The sequence below is a fragment of the Culex quinquefasciatus genome, chromosome 1 (assembly GCF_015732765.1).
Source record: "Culex quinquefasciatus strain JHB chromosome 1, VPISU_Cqui_1.0_pri_paternal, whole genome shotgun sequence".
NCBI classification, from domain to species: Eukaryota; Metazoa; Arthropoda; class Insecta; order Diptera; family Culicidae; genus Culex; species Culex quinquefasciatus.
This window is the reverse complement of record NC_051861.1, coordinates 130,138,278-130,159,518: the sequence shown is the minus strand read 5'-3', so window position 1 is coordinate 130,159,518 and position 21,241 is coordinate 130,138,278. Positions and strand designations below refer to the sequence as shown.

General features: G+C 42.0%; 1 protein-coding gene across 1 annotated transcript; it reads left to right on the top strand.

Moving 5' to 3' along the window:
• The first annotated feature begins 8,384 nt into the window (after nucleotides 1-8,384).
• LOC6038192 (interferon-related developmental regulator 2) lies at nucleotides 8,385-16,022 on the top strand. Its single transcript, XM_001847970.2, has 2 exons — nucleotides 8,385-9,272; nucleotides 14,295-16,022. Exons 1-2 carry the CDS (start codon nucleotides 9,245-9,247, stop codon nucleotides 15,590-15,592), a joined length of 1,326 nt encoding a protein of 441 aa, XP_001848022.2. The 5' UTR covers nucleotides 8,385-9,244; the 3' UTR covers nucleotides 15,593-16,022.
• The last annotated feature ends 5,219 nt before the right edge of the window (nucleotides 16,023-21,241 follow it).

The window sequence follows — 21,241 nt, the reverse complement described above, 5'->3', positions numbered from 1 at the left end:
ATTTGTCAGGCGACTTCTAGCTGATATTTTATTTGACTGACAGCCCGATATGTCAGCCAACATCATTCGCAGGACGCAGTTCGTCATTTTTGGGTTAAATTTTTTTTTTTCACTAGACCTAGGAAGCATGATTCGACAAGATACAGACTTAAAACCGATCCAAATAATTGTTGTAGGTGAGACGGAGAGAAAAACAAATTACAGATATCTGAGTGCGAACCTCATTTGCTATAATGTTCAATAAAAGCAGATTAATAAAACCGTAAATAAACTTCCGTATTTAGTCAAAAAACCTCTTTATCTTGTCGGTATCACAGACCAGTCCAGTCCAGAATTGTTTATTTTTTTACGGACAATATTGTTTTGAGTGTAGCAACCATCTTTGGAATCCTTTTCTTAAGAGTGCAACTGTCAAAATTGTTTTTATTGTTGTAGAAACTTTGTGTTTCCGAAGCTTAAAGGTTGGTTTTATAGCATTTTTGTTAATTTTAGATGCTCCGAAGTAAAAGCACAGACAAACAGACGTGAATCATCATTAATTTTATCAAAAAATCCATCGTTTACTAAAGAAAGTTCGAAATTGGGCTGCACACTAGCGCTATCTGCAGTCCTGTTGCGAAAACATCATCATTTCGATAAACCAAATTAAGCGTGTACCCACCCCCTCTAAGCGTGTACGAATGAAAACTGACAGGTGTTTGTTTATGTTTGCTGTCGATTTTGTTTTCTCATTCTATGCCCAGAAAATTCGCAAAAGATGGGCTGGAAAGTTGAATAATCTTGCTAAACTCCCATCATAATAACATTCCACCTAGTATTCCGCAGCATGTTCTGCCCCGTGACCTGCAGTTTTGTTTAGGAAATAAGATGAGAACCGGTGTGATGGGCAAGTCGCGTAAGATTGAATAAAACTGATCGCAGGTTGCGTGATTGTTATCTTCCAAGCTAATCCAACTGGCTGTGCCGGATGTGGGCATGTAAAAGGGTTGGAGGTTCCGATTTAGTTTTAGCGGAGTGGCAATATCATTAGTTCATGTTACATTAAAAAAAAATAGCCACGGTGCCAAGGCGAATGGGTTGCTTCAGATTCAAGGTCTTCAAGGGGAACAACCTAGGAAATAGCATTTATACTGGCGGATTTCACCAAATTATGAGCATGTTTAACTGATGTCGGTCGGACGAAAAAACCAATGCAGCTGCTAGAGGTGAAGGGGAGTGGAAGTCCATCAATTAAATTGTGTTAAACTGATTTATTCTTTTACATGTCCTGTTTTCAAAATGTTCAGTTAATCTACTCTGGACTGCCTTGAACTCCAGTGTCGTGTCTTTGTCTCCTCCTCCAAGTCTCTTTACCAAACAACAGATCGTTGGTCAAGATGTCATCGACCGAAAGTCACACTTCTACCATATCGAATTATTTCAAGAAAATCTACCGCAGTTAACCAAATCAAATTAACAATGTGTTGGCGAAGCAACCGTTGAATTAATTATTAATAAGAATAGGCTATGACTTGGAGTGCAGCAATAAAACTATTCATTCGTTGTCTATCACTCGAACCTACAAGACCTACTGCCTTTAGGTTATGGGCCCAGACAGTCCCGTAGCAACGGCTGTTTGGAGAAAATAACAATTAGAAGAAAATTTTTCACTGAAGAATTTGGAAGAAGTTTGTCCTGAAACGATGGCCGATGAAGAAGTCCGAGTTCCTGGCGCTGGACGAGGCGTGGCGGCGGTTCAACCTGGCGGTCAAAGGCTACCCGGAAGTTCCGTTACGCTGCCGGTGAAGGAGGTGCTGCGTGGTTCGGAGAACTACAACTCCTGGGCGTTTGCCACGAAGATGGTCCTAATCAAGGAACGGACCTGGCGCGCCGTACGGGATCCTGTAGAAGGAGAACCGGAAGTGGACGCGGATACCTCGGAGCAAGCACTGGCGACTATCTGCCTCAGCATGGACCGGGGCCTACGCGGCATGGACGGCGCGCGAAGCTTGGGACATCTTGCGCAACACGTTCGAGGACAGCGGTTCCACCCGGAGGATCGGTCTCCTGAGAAAACTGACCGGGATTCGGTTGGTGGGAGCTGAGAAGGTGGAGGAGATCATCTGCCAGTCGACCCAGGAGTATGTAAGCGAGGTCATGGTGACCTGCAACCAGCTGGCGGAAGTCGGCTTCAAGGTCGACGATGATTGGGTGTCGAGTTTGCTGCTGAAAGGCCTGCCCAAGAAGTACGCGCCGATGATTCTTGGACTGGAGTCGTCCGGGGTCAAGCTGACGGCGGAGAAGGTGAAGGCCACGATCATGCAGGAGGTGAAGGTCGAGGCTGGATCGGGCTCGAGCGAGAGCGAGGGCGCCTTCTACAGCAAGCAGCGGCAGCAGAAGTTCAAGAAACCCGTAGAGAAGTCTGACGTCAAGTGTTTCCGTTGCAAGAAGTTGGGACACTACGCGTCGGAGTGCACGAACGGGACGAGCGCGAAGAGCAAGGAGAAGTCTGGTAACCACAAGGGGAATGCGACTTCGTTCTTTGCTGCGTTCAACGCGGTGGAGTCACCGGCAGGAGCCGGTGGTGACTGGATCATCGATTCCGGAGCGACAACTCACATGTGCCGGAACGAAGCAATCCTGGAGAACCCATCGAGTGTGTCGGCCAAGATCAATGTGGCCAACAACGCGGAGGTTGCCGTCGTCGCAAAGGGTTCCGTCAAGCTGGAAGCTGACTGTGATGGAGAAATCCGGGACCTGACGATGACCGACGTGATGTGCGTTCCGGACCTGGCGATTAACCTGCTTTCTGTAAGTAAAGTGTGCCAGAAAGGTTTTCGTGTGGAGTTCACAAAGGACGCGTGTGCGGTGCTGGACGCGAGTGACACGGTGGTAGCGATTGGTCGAGAGACGGACGGTCTCTACAAGCTCACCGAAACCAAGCGATCTCGTGCGAATCTGGTGCAAGCAGACGACCAGTTCGAGCTGTGGCATCGCCGGATGGGACATCTTTCTGCTAGCGGAATGAAGCGATTACGAGAGATGACGACTGGCGCGCAGTTCGACGTGAAGGACGGGCTGCAGTGTGTACCGTGCATCGAGGGCAAGCACCAGCATCAACCGTTCAACGCGCGAGGGCAGAGAGCGGAGCGAGTCCTGGAACTGGTCCACTCGGACCTGTGCGGTCCGATGGAGACGGAGTCGATCGGAGGCAGACGCTACTTTCTGACCTTCATTGACGATGCCAGCCGCAAGACCGTCGTGTGCTTTCTGAAGTCGAAGACTGAGGTGCTGGAAGCATTTCAAAACTTCAAAGCGTTTGCGGAGAACCAGACAGGTGAGCGGATCAAGCGGATTCGTACCGACAACGGTCGTGAGTACGTGAACCGCGAGATGGAAGAGTTCCTGCGCAAGTCTGGTATCCACCACGAGAAGACCGTTCCGTACAATCCGGAACAGAACGGTCTGGCTGAGAGACGCAACCGTACGTACGTCGAGAGAGCGAGAAGCATGCTGTTCGACGCTGGCCTGGACAAGAGATTTTGGGCGGAAGCAGTGGCAACTGCTTCGCACGTGATCAACCGATCACCGGCGAAGGGACTGTCGGTGACACCGGAGGAGAAGTTCACGGGCAAGCGACCGGATCTGTCGCATCTCCGCGTGTTCGGGACCAAGTGCATGGCGCACGTACCGAAGGAGCGACGACGAAAGTGGGACAAGAAGTCGGAACCTTGCATTTTCGTCGGCTACAGCGACAACTCGAAGGCGTACAGGGTCTACAGCCAGAGGACCAAGTCCGTTGTGACAAGCCGAGACGTCATCTTCCTGGACGAGAAGTCGACCGGGACTGACGTTGCTTTGACGGAGCCTGAGGTCGGAGATGAAGAAATGGAGCTGATCGTGCCAAGTATTCCGATCGAGGTCGGTCCAGCTGCTGAAGAGGAAGCTGAGCCCGAAGAAGACGAGTCGGACTTCAGCGATTACGAGTCGGTCGAAGGCGATGCCGATTCGCTGGTTGAGGCGGAGGAAGAACCGTTGGTGCTCCCTCCACAACCAGAGGACCCACAAGTGTTGGTAAGGCGCAGTGGTAGGGAGCACGTGCCCCCAGGCAAGTATAAAGATTATGTGTGCAGTACCCTACCTGAAAAAGATTCCCAACCCAGACAGAACCGTTCCACCCTGATGATGGTCGAGCCTGACACGTACCGTGAGGCGATTGCTCGAGACGACAGCGACCAGTGGAAACGTGCGATGGCTGCGGAGTTCGGAGCGCTGGTGGAGAATCGGACGTGGGAACTAACCGATCTGCCGAAGGGGAGGAAAGCTCTACGCTGCAAATGGGTCTACAAACTCAAGACGAACTCGGATGGATCAGTTGAGCGCTACAAAGCCCGCTTGGTGATCAAGGGCTATTCGCAGATCAAGGGCGTCGACTACAGTGAGACGTTCTCACCTGTAGTCCGGTACGCTACCGTCCGATACTTGATGTCGTTGGCTGCCAAGTTGGATCTCAAGGTGCACCAGATGGATGCAGTGACGGCGTTCCTGCAGGGTGACCTGGGAGAAGAGGAGATTTACATGGAGCAGCCGGAAGGATTCACGGAATCAGGTGCCCCCACGAAAGTCTGTAAGCTGCGGAAGGCGCTGTACGGTCTGAAACAAGCCAGCCGGGTATGGAACCAGAAGCTGGATGCCGAGCTGAAGCGAACTGGGCTGAAGCGTTCGGCGTACGACACGTGCGTCTACTTCAAGCTGGAGGGCAACACGGTCCTTATCGTTGCTGTTTACGTGGACGATTTGTTGGTGTTCTCGAACAACCAGCAGTGGGTGACCAAGCTGAAAAAGGACCTGATGGCGCGATTCCGGATGAAAGACTTGGGTATGGCAAGCAAAGTTCTTGGCATGCGAGTGACCAGAGGCGACGGCAAGGTGATGTTGGACCAGGAGCAGTACATCAACGAGTTGCTGCAGCGATTTAACGTGGCCGATTGTAATGCCGTCTCGACGCCTGCTGATCCGGCTCAGAAGCTGACCAAGGAGATGTGCCCGAGCACTGTCGAGGAACGGGAGCAGATGGTGAAAGTTCCGTTCCGTGAACTGGTAGGCGGACTACAGTATTTGGCGCTATCAACCCGGCCAGATATCTGCTACGCGGTGAACGCGGTCAGCCAGTTCAGCAGCAACCCAGGAAGGCACACTGGATTGCGGCCAAGCGAGTGCTGCGGTACCTGAAGGGGACCAAGACGATGAAGCTGACCTACTCGAAGCACGGAGACCAGGGCTTCGTCGGATACAGCGATGCGGACTGGGGAAACGATCCCGAGACCCGTCGATCGATCACTGGCTATGTCTACATGGAGGCTGGTGGTTCGATCTCATGGAGCTGCAGGAAGCAAACCACGGTGGCGCTGTCGACAATGGAAGCGGAGTACATGGCCGTCTCAGCTGCTACTCAAGAAGCACTGTGGTGGCGCGGACTGCTGAAGGAGCTGTTTGGTGTCGCTCAACCGGTCACGATCCACTGTGACAACATGAGCGCGGTGCAGCTGGCGGAAAAGGAGATCGGCTACTCGCCCCGGAGCAAGCATATCGATATTCGGCACCACTTTGTGCGCGAGAATGTCGAGGAGAAGCTGATCAAGCTGGAGCACGTCGCAACGGAGGCGCAGAAGGCGGACGTGTTCACGAAGCCGGTAGCTGTTTCAAAATTTGTTGAAGCACGGAAGGCTCTCGGAATTCACGGTTGAGGGGGGATGTTGGCGAAGCAACCGTTGAATTAATTATTAATAAGAATAGGCTATGACTTGGAGTGCAGCAATAAAACTATTCATTCGTTGTCTATCACTCGAACCTACAAGACCTACTGCCTTTACAATGCAACATTGGATTTTCTCCCCACGTGTTGGCTATAAAGAAAACATTGCACACACACACGGTGATGCACTGAAACGTCAAAGGGCCAAGGGATACGGTGGCGCCACCAACGACTTTCGTGTCTTGTTGCGGTACTACGGCATCCATTTTTTGACTGATTTGAATTTGAAATGACGGTTTTAGTTGGCGATGGTTTGAAAAAGAGTTGCACGTCTGTTTGTCTGTGGTAAAAGTTTGAGTCCGAGTTTGGGTCAGCATCTTTTGATTTGAAGCTACCCCAACTTGTTGAGAACGTAACCCAGTCACCGAATGTTGCTCGTTAACTCCCAGTCACGGCGTTCTCACAGGATTCTTACAGAATTCTAGCAGAGCGAAACTATTCTTACTAGAACTGTGCCATCATCCTGCCAGAACTTTGCAAGAATTCTCAAAGAATTCTAGCTCAAATGCAATAACCGGTTCTAGCAGGAGTCGGCGAAATCAACCGGTACTGTTAGAATCTTGCTAGAATTTTGCTAGAACTATTCTGACAGGCCTCCTGCTAGAATTCTATAAGAATTTTGCTAGAATGAGACGGCAAAAAAACCTGCTAGAATCCTGCTAGAATTTTGTTAGAATCAAATGGCAGAGAATTTTGGAAATAACCAATCATTTAAAAATGTGTAATTTGAATAAATATAACACAAAAAACTGCATACATTTATTGTACACTTACTTTTAACTTACACATGTGTCTCTTAATCTTAAATAAAACATTTTCTTCGACCCATATCCGTACAATGTCCGCAATTCCGAGTCACGAACCGAACCCGGTGCTCTTGGTAGGAAAACGGGGTCCGGGAAAAGTGCCATCTAAGATGGTGTCCAATTAGCGGCCGACGGAATTGAGGCTGCTTGCTTTGAAATTTCCTCGTGGGCCATGTGATTCTTGGTTTTCCAAAAGTTGGTCGAGCCTTCCAGGTTTAGGCAGTGGGAACCGCGCCTGTGGAATCGAAATCGAAAACTTAAGATAACTTACAAGTAACCAATCTATCAATATTTTGCTTACTATTTTGTGGGTGGCCAGGCGACCAACGGAACAGCGTCGACCTCGGCGTCGACGCAAAATTTTCTTCTGATGGCAACATTTTAACACAAGTTACCAGACAAGATGGCGGTCTCAATGTGGTTTGGCGAAAATGACGTCATTTTCGACAGATTTTGCGCTGCCAGAATATTCTTACAAAATGTTTACAAAATTCTAGCAGATTTCGCTCTGTCAGAATATTCTAGCAAAATTCTTATAGAGTTCTGACAAGCCTGCTAGAATCATTCTAGCAGGATTCTAGTAGAACCAATTCTGCCAGAAAATTCCGTGTCTGGGCAGGGGACCACCGATGCATAATATTTTCGAGATGAATGTAAGGTATGCACTTCGGAAGAAATCGGTCAAGAAAAATTTCAAATGGGAAGCAGCGGCAGCGCAAGCAAGTCAGAGAGGGTGAAGAAAAGCCCCAAGAAAACGTTCCCTCTCCTTTGTTCTGCTGTTCGTAAAGCTGTTTCTTGACCCCTTTCCTTCCGATCTGCAGACTAGCCTGAAATATAAAAATTAAAGTTACGTTTTGTTGATTTGAAAATCATGATTTTTGTTGAATCAACGCTAAACGTCAAAGCAGCATTTTCAAAACAACAAAGACTTTTGTGGAATGTTGAGAAAATCAAGGTTTGTTTCAACGCAATTTTGTTGTTGATTATATTCATCATTTTTTTTTTTTTTTTCATTCAAGCCTCGTACAGGCTGATTCTACAAAAAAAAATCTGCGTGTATAATTTAAAAAAAAGTTTCAAATTAGTGCATTTTTTCCGTGTGCCTCAACTCAAAAATCGACGGTAACATTTCAAAAGGCATCATGTACATTTTGACACTTTCTGGGTTATTGTATATTCTGAAAGTACTTCTAATAAGCTACCTCTCCATCAAAAATGAGCAAAAGTTACTTCAGTAAAGTCTGTTTAATCATGATTTTAAATAAAGTAACATAAACAAAATCTCTGCCATCAGCAGTCCCTGTTTATATAGCCCTGTCAAACTGTCAAACAAAAGGCTACATAAACCTCGTGACGAAAAAAAAAGCAACATGAAAAAAGCGCCATGCACATTCGGCGAAGAAAAACGAATCATAACAAAGCACCCCCCTCAGTGACAGCAGGGTGATATCGACGTTGGTGATTTCAAAAGAAGTTATGTTTGTTTTTCTCAAACAAAATTACGGAAATAATGTTTTATTGAATATGGATGATCAAGTATCAACAAAAACAACGTTTTTCATCGTTTGTTATCATTATAACATCTTATTTTGATTTTATATAAAAATGGTAATTGAAAATGGATGCTCAACATTCAAATGCGTTTTTCTCAAAACGCATGGTTTGTACATGATGCTTTTTGAAATGTTGGCATCGAAATCAGTAAAACCTCCGCATGTGAGCAAGTCCCTTTTTCCGTGCACCAAACTCCGCAAACGTCATTTTCGCGCGCTGTCAGCGCTGTCAAATTCATTGCGAAACTTCTCGCACACGCGTGTGAAAAATCGATTTTCATTCAGCCAAGTGGTGGTGATTCAGAATTTCGCTCTCTGCCGTTTGCAAATCGTAATTTTCGAAGGAATTCTCTGCCCGGATTAGTCATCGTCATCGAAGGTGCGCGATCGTGGGCGATTACTGTTGTCAAGTGTGGTGAAATTTCGGGAGTCAATTCCAGCGAGCAGGAGTAGTAGGCCAGGTCGACGTTTTTTTTCCCTCTTGATTGGTGGAGCGCAGAAAAAAAAAGTTCCCGCAGCTTCTCGAGGAAGCAGAAGGAAGGAAGGAGAGCGGTGAAAAAGGGGGAAATCTCAATCGCAGCACACCATGCAAAGTTTTTCATTGCACAACATTGCTGCTGTCAGTGAATCGTCGTCGTCGTCGTTTGTTGATTGTTTTGATTTTGCTGCTGCCTTGAATAAAACTGGTGCCGCGGGCCGGAACAGCTTCAGTGGTAAAGCCAACGACGGACAGTTTAACGGTAGAAAGTGCGGTCAACGCGGGAGAAGGTCCTGATCGCAGCAACTTTTTGGCAATTACGAGCAAATAAGTGAATTTTAAAGAAGGTTCAAAAAGTTAAGCCAAACAAGTAAAATCGGAGAAGCAGTTTGTTTAAAATTAGCGAGAAATAATCAAACACAAAGCCAACAACAAGTTCACCCAACACACAACCAGGAAAAAGAAGCGAGAGCAATTTTTTTTTATTTCTGCTGCCAACGAGAAGAAGGAGAGTCAAGTCGAACCGATTTCGAAAGATCTTGGTCGCGAGCGCGAAATCAGTTCGAAGGTGAGATCCACTTCAGCCGGAGGTCGTCGCGGAGGCAGCTGCAAAATGCCACGAAATCGCAGAAAGCACCAGGGTGAGTTTGTTAGAACAAATCCAGAAAATTATTCAAAGTTAGAAACACGCTTAAATTAAGTAGTTCAAGGCTATTCGACTTCAAGTTGGTTTCGTTTAGCTATGATGGAACGGTTCGATTCGTGCGTCGTCGTCGTGGACGTTGTGGCCTTGGCGGGACGAAACGAAGGCAACAACAAAGCAGAGAGTGAGGTAGAAAAATTGAAAGTTGAGCAAGCTCAGCTTGGACATATCTAAAACTTAGTGATTCCATATCGCTTGGTTGAAGATTACTTTTTCAAAATTTCAAAACGAATGCCAAACATTCTGCTCGGATAAGTGCTCTAAAATTATCGTGGCAGCAGTTTAGTTTTCCTTGTGGAGGAGGAGGAAAAGCAGCGAATTTCGATGTGATTCTCGCTCTTTGTGTACGAATTTTCCGTGCCAGTTGGACTAGTGCAACCAAAACATGGTGTCGACTCAAGTGATCCAAATAAATAGTTGAATTTGCTTGATTGAAGAAATGCGGCCACATTATGAAATGTTAACATTTTTATTAAACAATTGACTCTAATTTCATATAGGTTGGTAAATCAAGGACTTCATAAAAATAATCAAAAATAGTTAAAAATAAATAACAAAAAAAAGTTTTTTAAGTTTTTGATAAAATTTATCTTGTTTTGTGATATTATTGTTCACATCAATAAAGCTTATTTTTCTGAGTACAATTACCCTTTGTTTGACCGCAAAGGATTCAAAATGGATTTTTCAATCAATTTTTAAAAATTAACTTCGCGGCCCTTGACAGAAAAGGTTGACAGCTCGTTCCAAGGGGACCATAGTTGATCCATCGAAAAAATGTTGTCTTGTCAATTAATTTTTTTGAGGTAAAATGTTAAAAAAAGTGATCACAAATGTTTTTTTAATCGTGGTTTTTTACCATTGTACATAACATTTGAGTTAAGGCTTTTACCCTATTATTATTATATTTTTTAAAAAAACTAGCTTTTTGAAAAAAATCCAAGATTCTTAGGTGGAAAAGTGTTTTTTGCAATTCGTGAAAATACTTACTTTCCTGTCATTCTTGAACGACGAAATAGCCTACTTTTCTGTACCAAAAATAACAGAATCGAATAGCAACACATATTTTTTTTATTTAAACGATTTATTGACAAAATACATGAAAATTTGACTTTGCAAAAAAATGTTGTATGGAACTCGTTGCAAAACTTGATTTTTTCAGCACTCTTCGTATTTATCCAACTTGGTGAACCTCGTTGGATAAATGTACGACTCGTGCTGAAAAATCTTCTTTTTGCAACTTGTTGCATAAACTACTATTAAATAAAAGTTTGTCTAGTTTATCTGTTGCATTCGATCAAGGGAACTTTTTTTTTATTACGTTATGCAAAATTAGAGATTGATAAACCCTCTCTCTGTCCCCACACACACACACACACACACACACACACACACACACACACACACACACACACACACACACACACACACACACACGTAACATACACTTAACATACAAATTCAAACAAATAGTCTTTAAAATTTTAGAATTGTATGGTTTCAGAAAAATTCTAAGCTTTTTTAAATAAACATTTCAAAACTTTAAAACTTTTTTTAAAATATATAAATTATGAAGTTCAAGGTTTTCGATTAATTTTAGGCCATTTTAAATGTAATTTCATGTGTTCATGGAATTAAAGAAGGCAAACAAATAATAATTATTATCGATTTCAATTTGAGAATTTTTCTTTTGAAGATCTCCTCTAATTGGGTCCTAAAATGAAGCTTAGATTGCTGATATTATTGTTCACAGCGATAAAGCTTATTTTTCTGAGTACAATGACCCTTTGTACGACCACAAAGAGTTTAAAATGGATTTTTAAATCAATTTTGAAAAATTAACCTCGCGGTCCTTCTTGACAGAAAAGCTCCTACTTGACAGCTCGTTCCAAGGGGACCATAGTTGATCCATCGAAAAAATGTTGTCTTGCCAATATTTTTTTTGCATTCAAATGAAAAAAAAAAATGATCAGAAATGGTTTTTAATCGTGTTTTTACCGTTGTACATAAAAATTGGCATAGGGCTTTAGTACCCAATTATAGAAAACCCCACAGCTTACAAAACCTTAAAAAAAAGAATATATATATATTTTTTAAAAAAGTTTAAAAGCTATTGAATCTATTGAAACTATTAAAAATACATGTTTAGCGCTTATTTTTGCATTTTCAATCACAAGAAGACTTTTTAATCCTATAAAAAAGTGAATTTTGGGATCAGAATCAAGGGACAAAAATTTCAAATAAATTTTTGAAGCCTTAGTTTAGAATTTATACAAACTTAAGAAAAAGTTCAAGATTTGATTTTTTTTTTTGAAATTCTGAAAAATATTATTTTTATTCTACGTTTTAAGATTATTTAAATTTATGATTTTCTTAAATTTTAATTTTCTAAACTTTCGAATTTTATCAAGCATTTGCGTACTTTAAGTATGTGCAGAAGGCAGTTGCAAATTTATTTTGTCTGCTGTATGATGAGTTTTTCAAGCAGTTTGCCTTTGTAGTGTTGAAATTCTGGCTTGTAAATTTAATTGCGACTATTAATTTTTGACTCCCCACGAAGTTTATGTATGGCCCCAATGTTTATATTTTGAGAATGGACCTTATAAAGAAATAACCACCACATTTCAATTGGCTCAAATTTTAAACACTTATTTTTACCCATTTTTGGATAAATACTTATCATATTTTGACAGTAAAAAAATCAGGAAAATAACATTTGGTTACGAACGATTTTTGTATTTTTAGATATTCTACTTTATTTTAAGATAAGCCTCAAAATAATAATGGTTGAGACATTTTTTGATTACCGTCATCAGGGGTGACTTTGGGTTTGGGGGGTGAGATTGGGTCATACAAATTTCAGCATTTTTGTATGACCCAATCTCACCCCCCAGACCCAATGTCCCCCCTGATGACGGTATTATAACTGCTATATATATAAAAAACAAGGCCTTATTTCTTAAATTTATTTTTTTTATTTTTAAACTCTTGATAAAACTTTACTTACTTATTTTTAAATACCCCAGAAAAAAAAATCGAATTTCATCACGATTTCCTTGTTAAATTATTTTTAAACACCACAATCTTATTGAAGAAAATTACACTACGAATTCGAAGCGTTTGGTACGGTATGTCCACGCATCCTTCCACCCCTGTTGATTCGGTGAAATGTGGTCCGTTCACAAAATTTGACTCTGCGGTTAATGCAACACGTAGTAGGCCTGGCCGCTTTTATTTTTGCCATATTTTTTCGGGTCATCTCGGATGCAACTGCAATTTTAAATTTTCTGAATGATGAGTAAAATTTGCAGCAAAAACTTTCTACAATTATTTATAGGAAAGCACATGAAATTCAAACATTGTATCTTAATATTGATTTTAAAAAATCTATATTTTATTTTTTCAATCATGTGGGCGTCTTGAGAAATTAATATAAATAGTAAATTTTAAAATAAAAAGATTTCATCTTCACCATTAACTGAAAAATTGTGTAATTTTCCAGTAAATACATGAAAGTTTTTCACAAATTAGTACAAATCCACCAAAACATCAAATCACATAAACACATCACAAATTGCACAACACTGTGAAAAAACAACTAGAGGAAAAACAACACATTACACTTGTTGTAAGCTCGCAATTACTCAAAACTTACACTAGCAAGAGGGAGGGGAAAAAACCCCCACAAACACACAAAGCAAGCAAAATGTTAGCTATTGCATTGTCGTCTGTCTAGCTGGGGGGGAGAGGGGAGCTGTTATGGCGCAGCTGCTGTAGCTGTAGCCCAAACAAAGGTGCCAAGCAAAGTAACATCTGTATTTTAGAATATGAAAAAATAAATATATATAACAAAAACAATTTCCTGACCACGATCACGACCAGCGTGATTGTGACACGACTTTAAGTTTCGATTGTCGATCAAGGATTTTAAAATGATTGAAAGCAGTTCAATCGTCAAAAAAAAAAATTGCCACGCAAGTCACATAGGTGGAACTTAATTTCAAAAAGAGAGAATCGTACGGTCCTGCCTCTAGCGGTGGAGAGCTGCAACAATTAGACAAGATTTTCTGCCAGATGGGATCGAGGGGTTTCAAAACTGTGTAAAACATTAAGATTTCAAAATCTATACCCCTCGTATATTGCTGCCCGGTGAAACTCTGGTATAAACCTGTCAAAACACAATCAAAGTAATCCATGGATGAAACTGGGACAGTCAATCAATACGATTGACAAAATAAATAAAAAATGGTTGGAAATGGAATAATCCTTAAATTTTTTTAGATATAATGCCGTTCAAATCATTTAAGTTTATTAACCTACTTATAAGTTTTCCATATTGGTTTCACGCAAGTATAAATCTAACAAAATTTGTGGAGTTGCTGCTAATGTTTTTGGTGATTGGTCATTGGACTTGTACTACAGACAGTCGTGTTTCTTCAAGCAGCTTGACGGGGTCAGCAACTTTTCCTATGTGCTTAAAGGAAGCTTCTACAGTAAGATTTCAGTAATATTACTTGCTGAAATGTTTTAGTTGAAAATACCTCTCAGCTGCGATTAAATAATACCAATTTTCGCATCCGTGAGCAGAGCTTGATTGTTTACATTTGGTTTCTGTCTATCTGGTATAGTGAAATTTCTTTGGTCAAAGGATGCCATGACAATGTCGTGGACAAAATCCTTATTATACCACTAGACAAATCTTTCTGGGCCCACTTTTTGAGAGAGAATTTGTACGGAGTTCCACGTATGTGCGCAAGTCCAATCAGCTGAGAGCAACGTGTCAAGCCTGTCCGCTATTCACCGACACAGGTGCAATCTGGTTGCTTGCACGAGGTACTGCAATGAATCAGCAGTCAGTCATTCAGCAAAGTAGCTAAGTGGCGAACAAAGACAACGACGTCGCTTTTGCATGGTGTCGACTCAATTTTAATTTGCGTATTTTTTCTCTCTCTTTAAATTTCAGCCAACGGCAACTCCCACAACAACGACTCGGACGACGACCTGTCGAACGACAACGCGAGCGTGTACTCGTACGCGTCCCAGGAACCGACGGCCACCGACGGCTACAACAACAACAACAACGACAACGATGGCGGCGGATCTCCGGACGGGGGCGCCACCGGTGGCTTTGAAAAGTACGAGGAGAAGCTGCTGCAAGCGATCGAGAACGCCTCGGACAAGTCGCTCCAGACGCGCATCAACGCGTTCCAGGTCATCAACGAGACGCTGGTCCACCACTACATTCCGGACTTTATCGACGACCGGAAGATGACGCTGCTGGACGCGATCGAGAAGAGCATCAAGAAGGGCAAGGGCGCCGAGCAGGCCTGGGCGGCACGGATCATTCCGCTGCTGGTGATCCAGCTGGAGGGCGCCGAAGAGGACATGAACGAAATGATCCGGGTGCTGAAGCCGGTGCTGCTGGCCACCGCCCTCGACGGAGCGGCTTCGTACGATGCCCGTGCCAAGTGCTGCCAGGCGTTGGGACTGCTAAACTTCCTCGGATCGGACGACGTCGGAGATTTGCTCCCGCTGATGAAGACCTTCGAGGGCATCTTCGCCGGAAGCTTCCTCAAGGGCGACAACCAACCCAGCAGTGCCAACGCGGAAGCAGCCGCCATGCACAGCGCAGCCCTCAGCGCGTGGGCCCTCCTCCTCACCCAGATTCCATCCGGCGATCTCGTGTCCCTCGTCAACAGCAACAACCAGATGATCCCCTCGATCCGCAAACTCACCGGAATGCTGCAAAGCCCCCACCTGGACGTGCGCATGGCCGCCGGAGAAACGCTCGCCCTCATCCTCGAGAGTGGCCGCTCCCACGACGAGGACTTCCTCGAGCCCGACCTGGCCGACCTGATCGAAGCGACCCAGAAGCTGGCCACCGACGCCCACAAGTACCGCGCCAAGCGTGACCGCAAGGTCCAACGGGCCACCTTCCGCGACGTGCACCGCTACCTCGAGGAGGACATCTCGCCGGAAATCACCATCAAGTTTGGCAAGGAAACGCTCCTGCTGGACACGTGGTCCCTCCACCACCAGTACATCTGCCTGCGGAACGCGCTCGGCTTCGGCATGAACGTGCACCTCGCCGAGAACGGCTTCCTGCGGGATGTGCTCGCGCTCGGTGCCAAACTGGACGAGCTGGAGCGCAACGCGAAGGCGGCCAAGGCGGAGAAGAAGTTTATCAACGCGGCCGCCTTCAAGGCGCGGACCATCACCCGGGGCAAGAACCGCGATAAGCGGTCCGCCGTTATCAACTGAGGAGGGAGTTTTGCTTGATTTGTACATAATTACGTGGAGAATTTCGGTTAAATTTGTGCTTAGTTTTGTTGCGGAAAAAGAGATGAAAAAAAAAACAAAAAAAAATCAAATCGTTCATTAAATAACTAAAAGTAGAGATAAGTGCGTATAAAATTTCCAATTGTAGCTATGAGGTGTTAATTGTCGAAACTATATACTGTCTTAAGTAAGGCTGCGTTGAATGCTGAAACGCTATCTAGTTGAAATGTAGTAATGGAATTATGAAGGTTAATTTAGTGAAAGCACTACTACTAAACATGATAATAATACACATTACTGTCACTGTAGAAGAGAAGAAGTTTTACGTGTAATAAATAAATGCTGAAATAAAGAATAAATCAACAGTTTAGATTCAATAAATCAAATGGGAGCGATCCTGAAACCGAAAAAACGAGTTTTTTGAACCAATGAACAAAGTCCTTAAATTATACCTAATAAGGCTTTCTAGTCAGACACATTCAAAGTATGTTTACATGGCGGCAGGGGGTTTGTTTGCATCAGATCTGCTATCTCTTTCTAGCAAAAGTTTTTTGTCAGGTGACTTCTAGTTGGATTTGTTTGACTGACCGCCCGATACGTCAGCCAACATATTTCGCAGGGACAGTGACAGCTCGAGCTCGATCATTGTTTGCATCAGGACACTGTGACGAGAAGTTTGTCTTTTTGCCTTACTCACTTTACTGAGGAAAGGCTATAAAATCACTCGAAAAATGAACTTCTCAATTAGACCTCCTAGACCCACCTTCATGTATACCTATCGACTCAGAATCAAATTCTGAACAAATGTCTGTGTGTGTGGTGGGATGTTGATCAAAAAATTGTCACTCGATTTTCTCGACATTGGCTGAACCGATTTTGTCCGTTTTGGCCCCATTCGATCCGTCTTGGGGTCCCATAATTAGCTTTTAAAAATTATGCAGTTTAGTTGAGTACTTCAAGAGTTATGCTAAAAAAAACAATTTTAACAAAAATTCGGAAGATTGTAAAAAGGGTGGTTTTTGTAAGAAAACCCGTCATGTTATACATTTTCAGAAAGGTTTTTAAAAGACCTTTCCAACGCGTCCAAGACATTGAAGATCTAACAAATCTATCAAAAGTTGCAAGCACCTAAGTATATTTACGTTTTTTTTTTTTTTTCGAGGCCGGATCTCAGATATTTTAAGTAACGTTTTTGGTTTAAATTAAATTATTCAATTATTATTTTTTTTTTGTTGAAATTGTATAAATCTCGGATTAGTTTTCAAAAAGCCGTAAGAGCCATTGGTAAACAAAGTCCTTTTTGCATCGGTATTCGACCTACTTACGAAAAACCAATACCAGAAATGCTCGAGATTGTTCATCTACACGTCCTTCAAGTGCCCCATACTTGAAATAAATGAAATTATGTTTCATTTTCGAGAAAAACGAAAATTAGTGTCAGAGGTCACAGTGGCTCTTACGGCTTTTTGAAAACTCACCCGAGAAATGTTTAAGGGCATTTCATTTTTTAATTGTATTGAAGATAATACTTTAGGGCAATTTAGCAATTTTGTAATTTTGATATTTAAAAAAAATCAAAGCGATTGAATCAGAAATGTCTAAATTTAGGATTTAAAATAAAATGTAATTGATTGTGTCCTAAAATTAAGCCTCAACTTGTAATGTTACTGTTCAAAACGATAAAGCTTATTTTTCTGAGTACATGACCCTTTGTACGATCGCAAAAGAATTAATAAAAATAAATCTCCCGGCCCTTCTTGACAGGAAAGTAGGACCTGTGACAGCTCGTTCCAAGGGGACCATAGTTGATCCATCGAAAAAATGTTATCTTTTCTGTATATGACATACAGAGCGGATTCGTTAATTCGAATTTCGCTACTTCGAATGTCCGGTACTAAAACCCCATGTCAATTTTTATGTACAACGGTAAAAATACGATCAAAATCCATTTCTGATCACTTTTTTTCATTTTAATGCAAAATTTTTTTTTTGACTAGACAACATTTTTTCGATCGATCAACTATGGTCCCCTTGGAACGAGCTGTCAAGTAGGAACTTTTCTGTCAAGAAGGACCGCGAGGTTAATTTTTTAAAATTGATTTAAAAACTATTTTAAACTCTTTCTGGTCGTACAAAGGGAGCGTTCTTTTATTACGTAACGCAGTAGGGGGGGAGGGGGGGTCGGAGGCTGTGTTACGCTCCATACAAAATTTTTAAAATTTGTATGGAAATTTTGTTACGAGGGGGGGGGGGGGAGGGGGTCTAAAAGTCCGATTTTTCGCGTTACGTAATAAAAGAACGCTCCCAAAGGGTCATTGTACTCAGAAAAATAAGCTTTATCGCTGTAAACCTTATCAGCAATCTATGCTTCATTTTAGGACCCAGTTCGAATGCTCGCTAATTCGAACGTAATCGAATTTAAAAGCACTCATCCGTCAAAACAAGTTTTCAAACTGATGTTGTCGTTTCAACCCCATTGTTGACAATTTCCGAACACGTGGTTTCAAGCTTTTGACAGCTGTCAGTCGTTCCAATTAGCGAATTTGGATTCGCTCATTCGAATGCAGTTCCATTCGAATTAGCGAATCCGTTCTGTAATATCAATATTACATCAGGAACTGGTAAATTTACATCAGTTTCAGATGAATTCTCATAAAGTTCATCCGTCGTCACCCTTTGAAAGGGGGCATCTGTCAAATTTGATTGAATTTCACTCAGAATTCCACGAAAGTGGAAGTGATATTCATCCTGATCTGATCACTCAAATTTGACAGATGCCCCCTTTACTCATTTTTGTGTAGGTTTGGTTTTGCCGAAAACTGAGTAGTTTTAAACGTGCGTGTAGACAGAACCTTTTTTGAGGTGTACTTCTGATTTTGAGTGTAGCATTACACCACACACCCTTACCAAAAATCATGATTTTTTGAGTTCCAAATCCCACTTTTCATACGAATTTTTCAGTTCAACCCATGGTACAGTCATCCCACATATTCGGAACACCCACAAATTCGGAACACTTTTATGATAATTTGTCAATAGCATGCCAAAAGTAGCTTTTCTGTCCACCTTACTATTTTTAGAAACTTCGTATGGACATTATCTTGCTATTTCACTAGTAAAAGTAGTACTTTTTGAACAAAAAACTTCATTCCAAGACCATTTTGTCCAGAGCACCAAAACACTGCCTTCAAATGGCCTGTTTCATAATTGTGGGATGTTATTGTGCCTCCCACTATTGTGGAACACCTGAATTTAACTGATATTTTCACAAACAAAGTTATCAAACCATGTATAAATCATGACTAAGCTTGAGTTTCATTGGTTTCAGTGTGTGAAGTCATTATTTGGTAATAAATATGTACTCCTGGAGAGATCCAAAGTTTGTTTACATTCGTAAAAAAAAAGTGTTCCGAATTTGTGGATTTCAAGGGTCAAAGTAATTCTTCAAAAACTTCATATAAAAGTTGAAATTTGCAGATGTTCGATACAGCATTCGAAAGATCGCAAGAAAAGCTTTCAAATGAAGGTAAAAGCGAACCATTAAGTTCAATGATCGATTTGCTATGATTTTTTGAACATTGGCCGATCTGGAAACCGTTCCGAATATGTGGGATGACTGTACCTGAACTCAAAAAATCGTATGAAAAGTGGGATTTGGAACTCCAAAAATCAAGCAAAACATTGTAAAACGGCCATTGTCATTTTTCAAAACATTGAGAAAAACAAGAAAGAAATTTGCGATTAGTTTTTCAATTCATATTTCAAACCAATTAAGCAAAGTGCGAAAATAATTTACACAATATGTGTAAAAATGGTATAGTTATGCATCCTTAAACTAAATTTGGTGGAAAAATTGATTTATTTCGATAAAATTAATTAAAAAAGAACATTAGCCCCGGTCGATAGTTTCACCCGTGTTCGATCGTATTGAGCCCTTTGCGTTTTAGCGCCTTTGTAAACATTGGCAGTTTCATTTTCCACTTGGGCCCCGGTCCAAACACGATGACAGTTTGTTTATGTTGTTCTTTTGTTTATTGGTCTGGGAGGCCAAATCAAAACAGATTCAGCTTTGCTGATTGGACTTTTGCAAGTGACGTAATTTTATTAGTTTTTAAAGCTGTTTTTCACTTTTCGCGGCCAGTTCTAAGGTATTTTTGTGTGAAAAAGATACCTGATCGCGATATTGAAGTGTGCATAATCGAAGAGCACGAATTTTCCTGTCATGGTTACCCCGGAGACAACCCACGGTAAGATTTTCTATCATTTGAGATTCGTCGATGTTATTTGATTATATTCTTCACTTAATTTTAGCTGTGCCACTGCCAATATGTTTTCGCTGCAAGCGGCCCACGATCTTTTTAATCGTCGTGGAACGAGTGAGAATGTTTCGTCGGTTTTGGAGCCCAAGCTGAACTTATTGTATCGTGTGAAGTACGTTCAAAATCTACGTCCGTAGCATCGACGGCATCACGGAATCGGCCACAAAGGCGGGGACTAAGACACCAGCATCGATGCCGCAAAATTACTTGGCTGTTTTGGACGAACTGCTGAATGCTTTTTACCGGGTGGTGGCTTTGATTGCATGAGCGGCTCAACCGGGGAAAAGTGTACCTTCAGTGCAAAGTGCTTTGGGCAGTTTCGTCGGAACGAGCTGGCCTGAAACGACCGAATAGTGCGACACGAAATAGCAAACCGGAGAAATTTACCCGGCAATTAATGACTTGGTGCAAGTGAATGTGATTTTCTAATAGAATAGTTTAAAACACGTTTAAATGAGCAGCTATCTAAAAGAATCGTGATGTTACACGTATTGACGAGGTAGGAATTAACCAGAAATACACAAGAAACCTTATTTTGATTAAAAATCGTTAGTTTTGATAATTTAAAACAAAAGGCCAAACTTCGTTTCGATCTTTGTTTTGAACAACATTGTGTTTGTCCCTGAGACGATCACGTGTTCGAAATCAAAACAACTCAGTTTCCACATTGGACCTTTGCAGCAAAGGGTCTATTTGGAAGTAGAAAATAAACAAAACGTAATAAACTTTGGCCTTTTGCAAAAAATGATTTTTTTCACATAAAAATATGTTTTATATGCATTTCTCGATATGTAGTGATAGATAAAGACTAAAGACACGGTTTGCACCAAAAATCCCGTTTGTTTACACTTTTGACTTAGGTCGTTTTACAATGTTTTGCTTGAAATAATGATTTCTGGTAAGGGTGCACTGTAACTGAAAATCACACATTGTTGAGTTCGTTTTCGCAGTATTTCATACGATTTTTTCAGTTCGACTGCGATTACACAAAAAAGTGTAATCGAAGTTGAACTGAAAAAATTGTACACCCTTACCAAAAATCATGATTTTTTGAGTTCCAAATCCCACTTTTCATACGATTTTTTGAGTTCAGGTTCTGCAACCATAAAAATGGTTGGGTTGAACTGAAAAATTCGTATGAAAAGTGGGATTTGGAACTCAAAAAATCATGATTTTTGGTAAGGGTGTATGGAGAGGTGCGAAAACGAACTCAGCAAAGTGCGATTTTCAGTTACAGTGCATGGTGCACTGAAATTTAAATCGAGTTTTGGTAGTTCCAGCTAAGCGTGCACCTTAATTCAAAACCAAAACA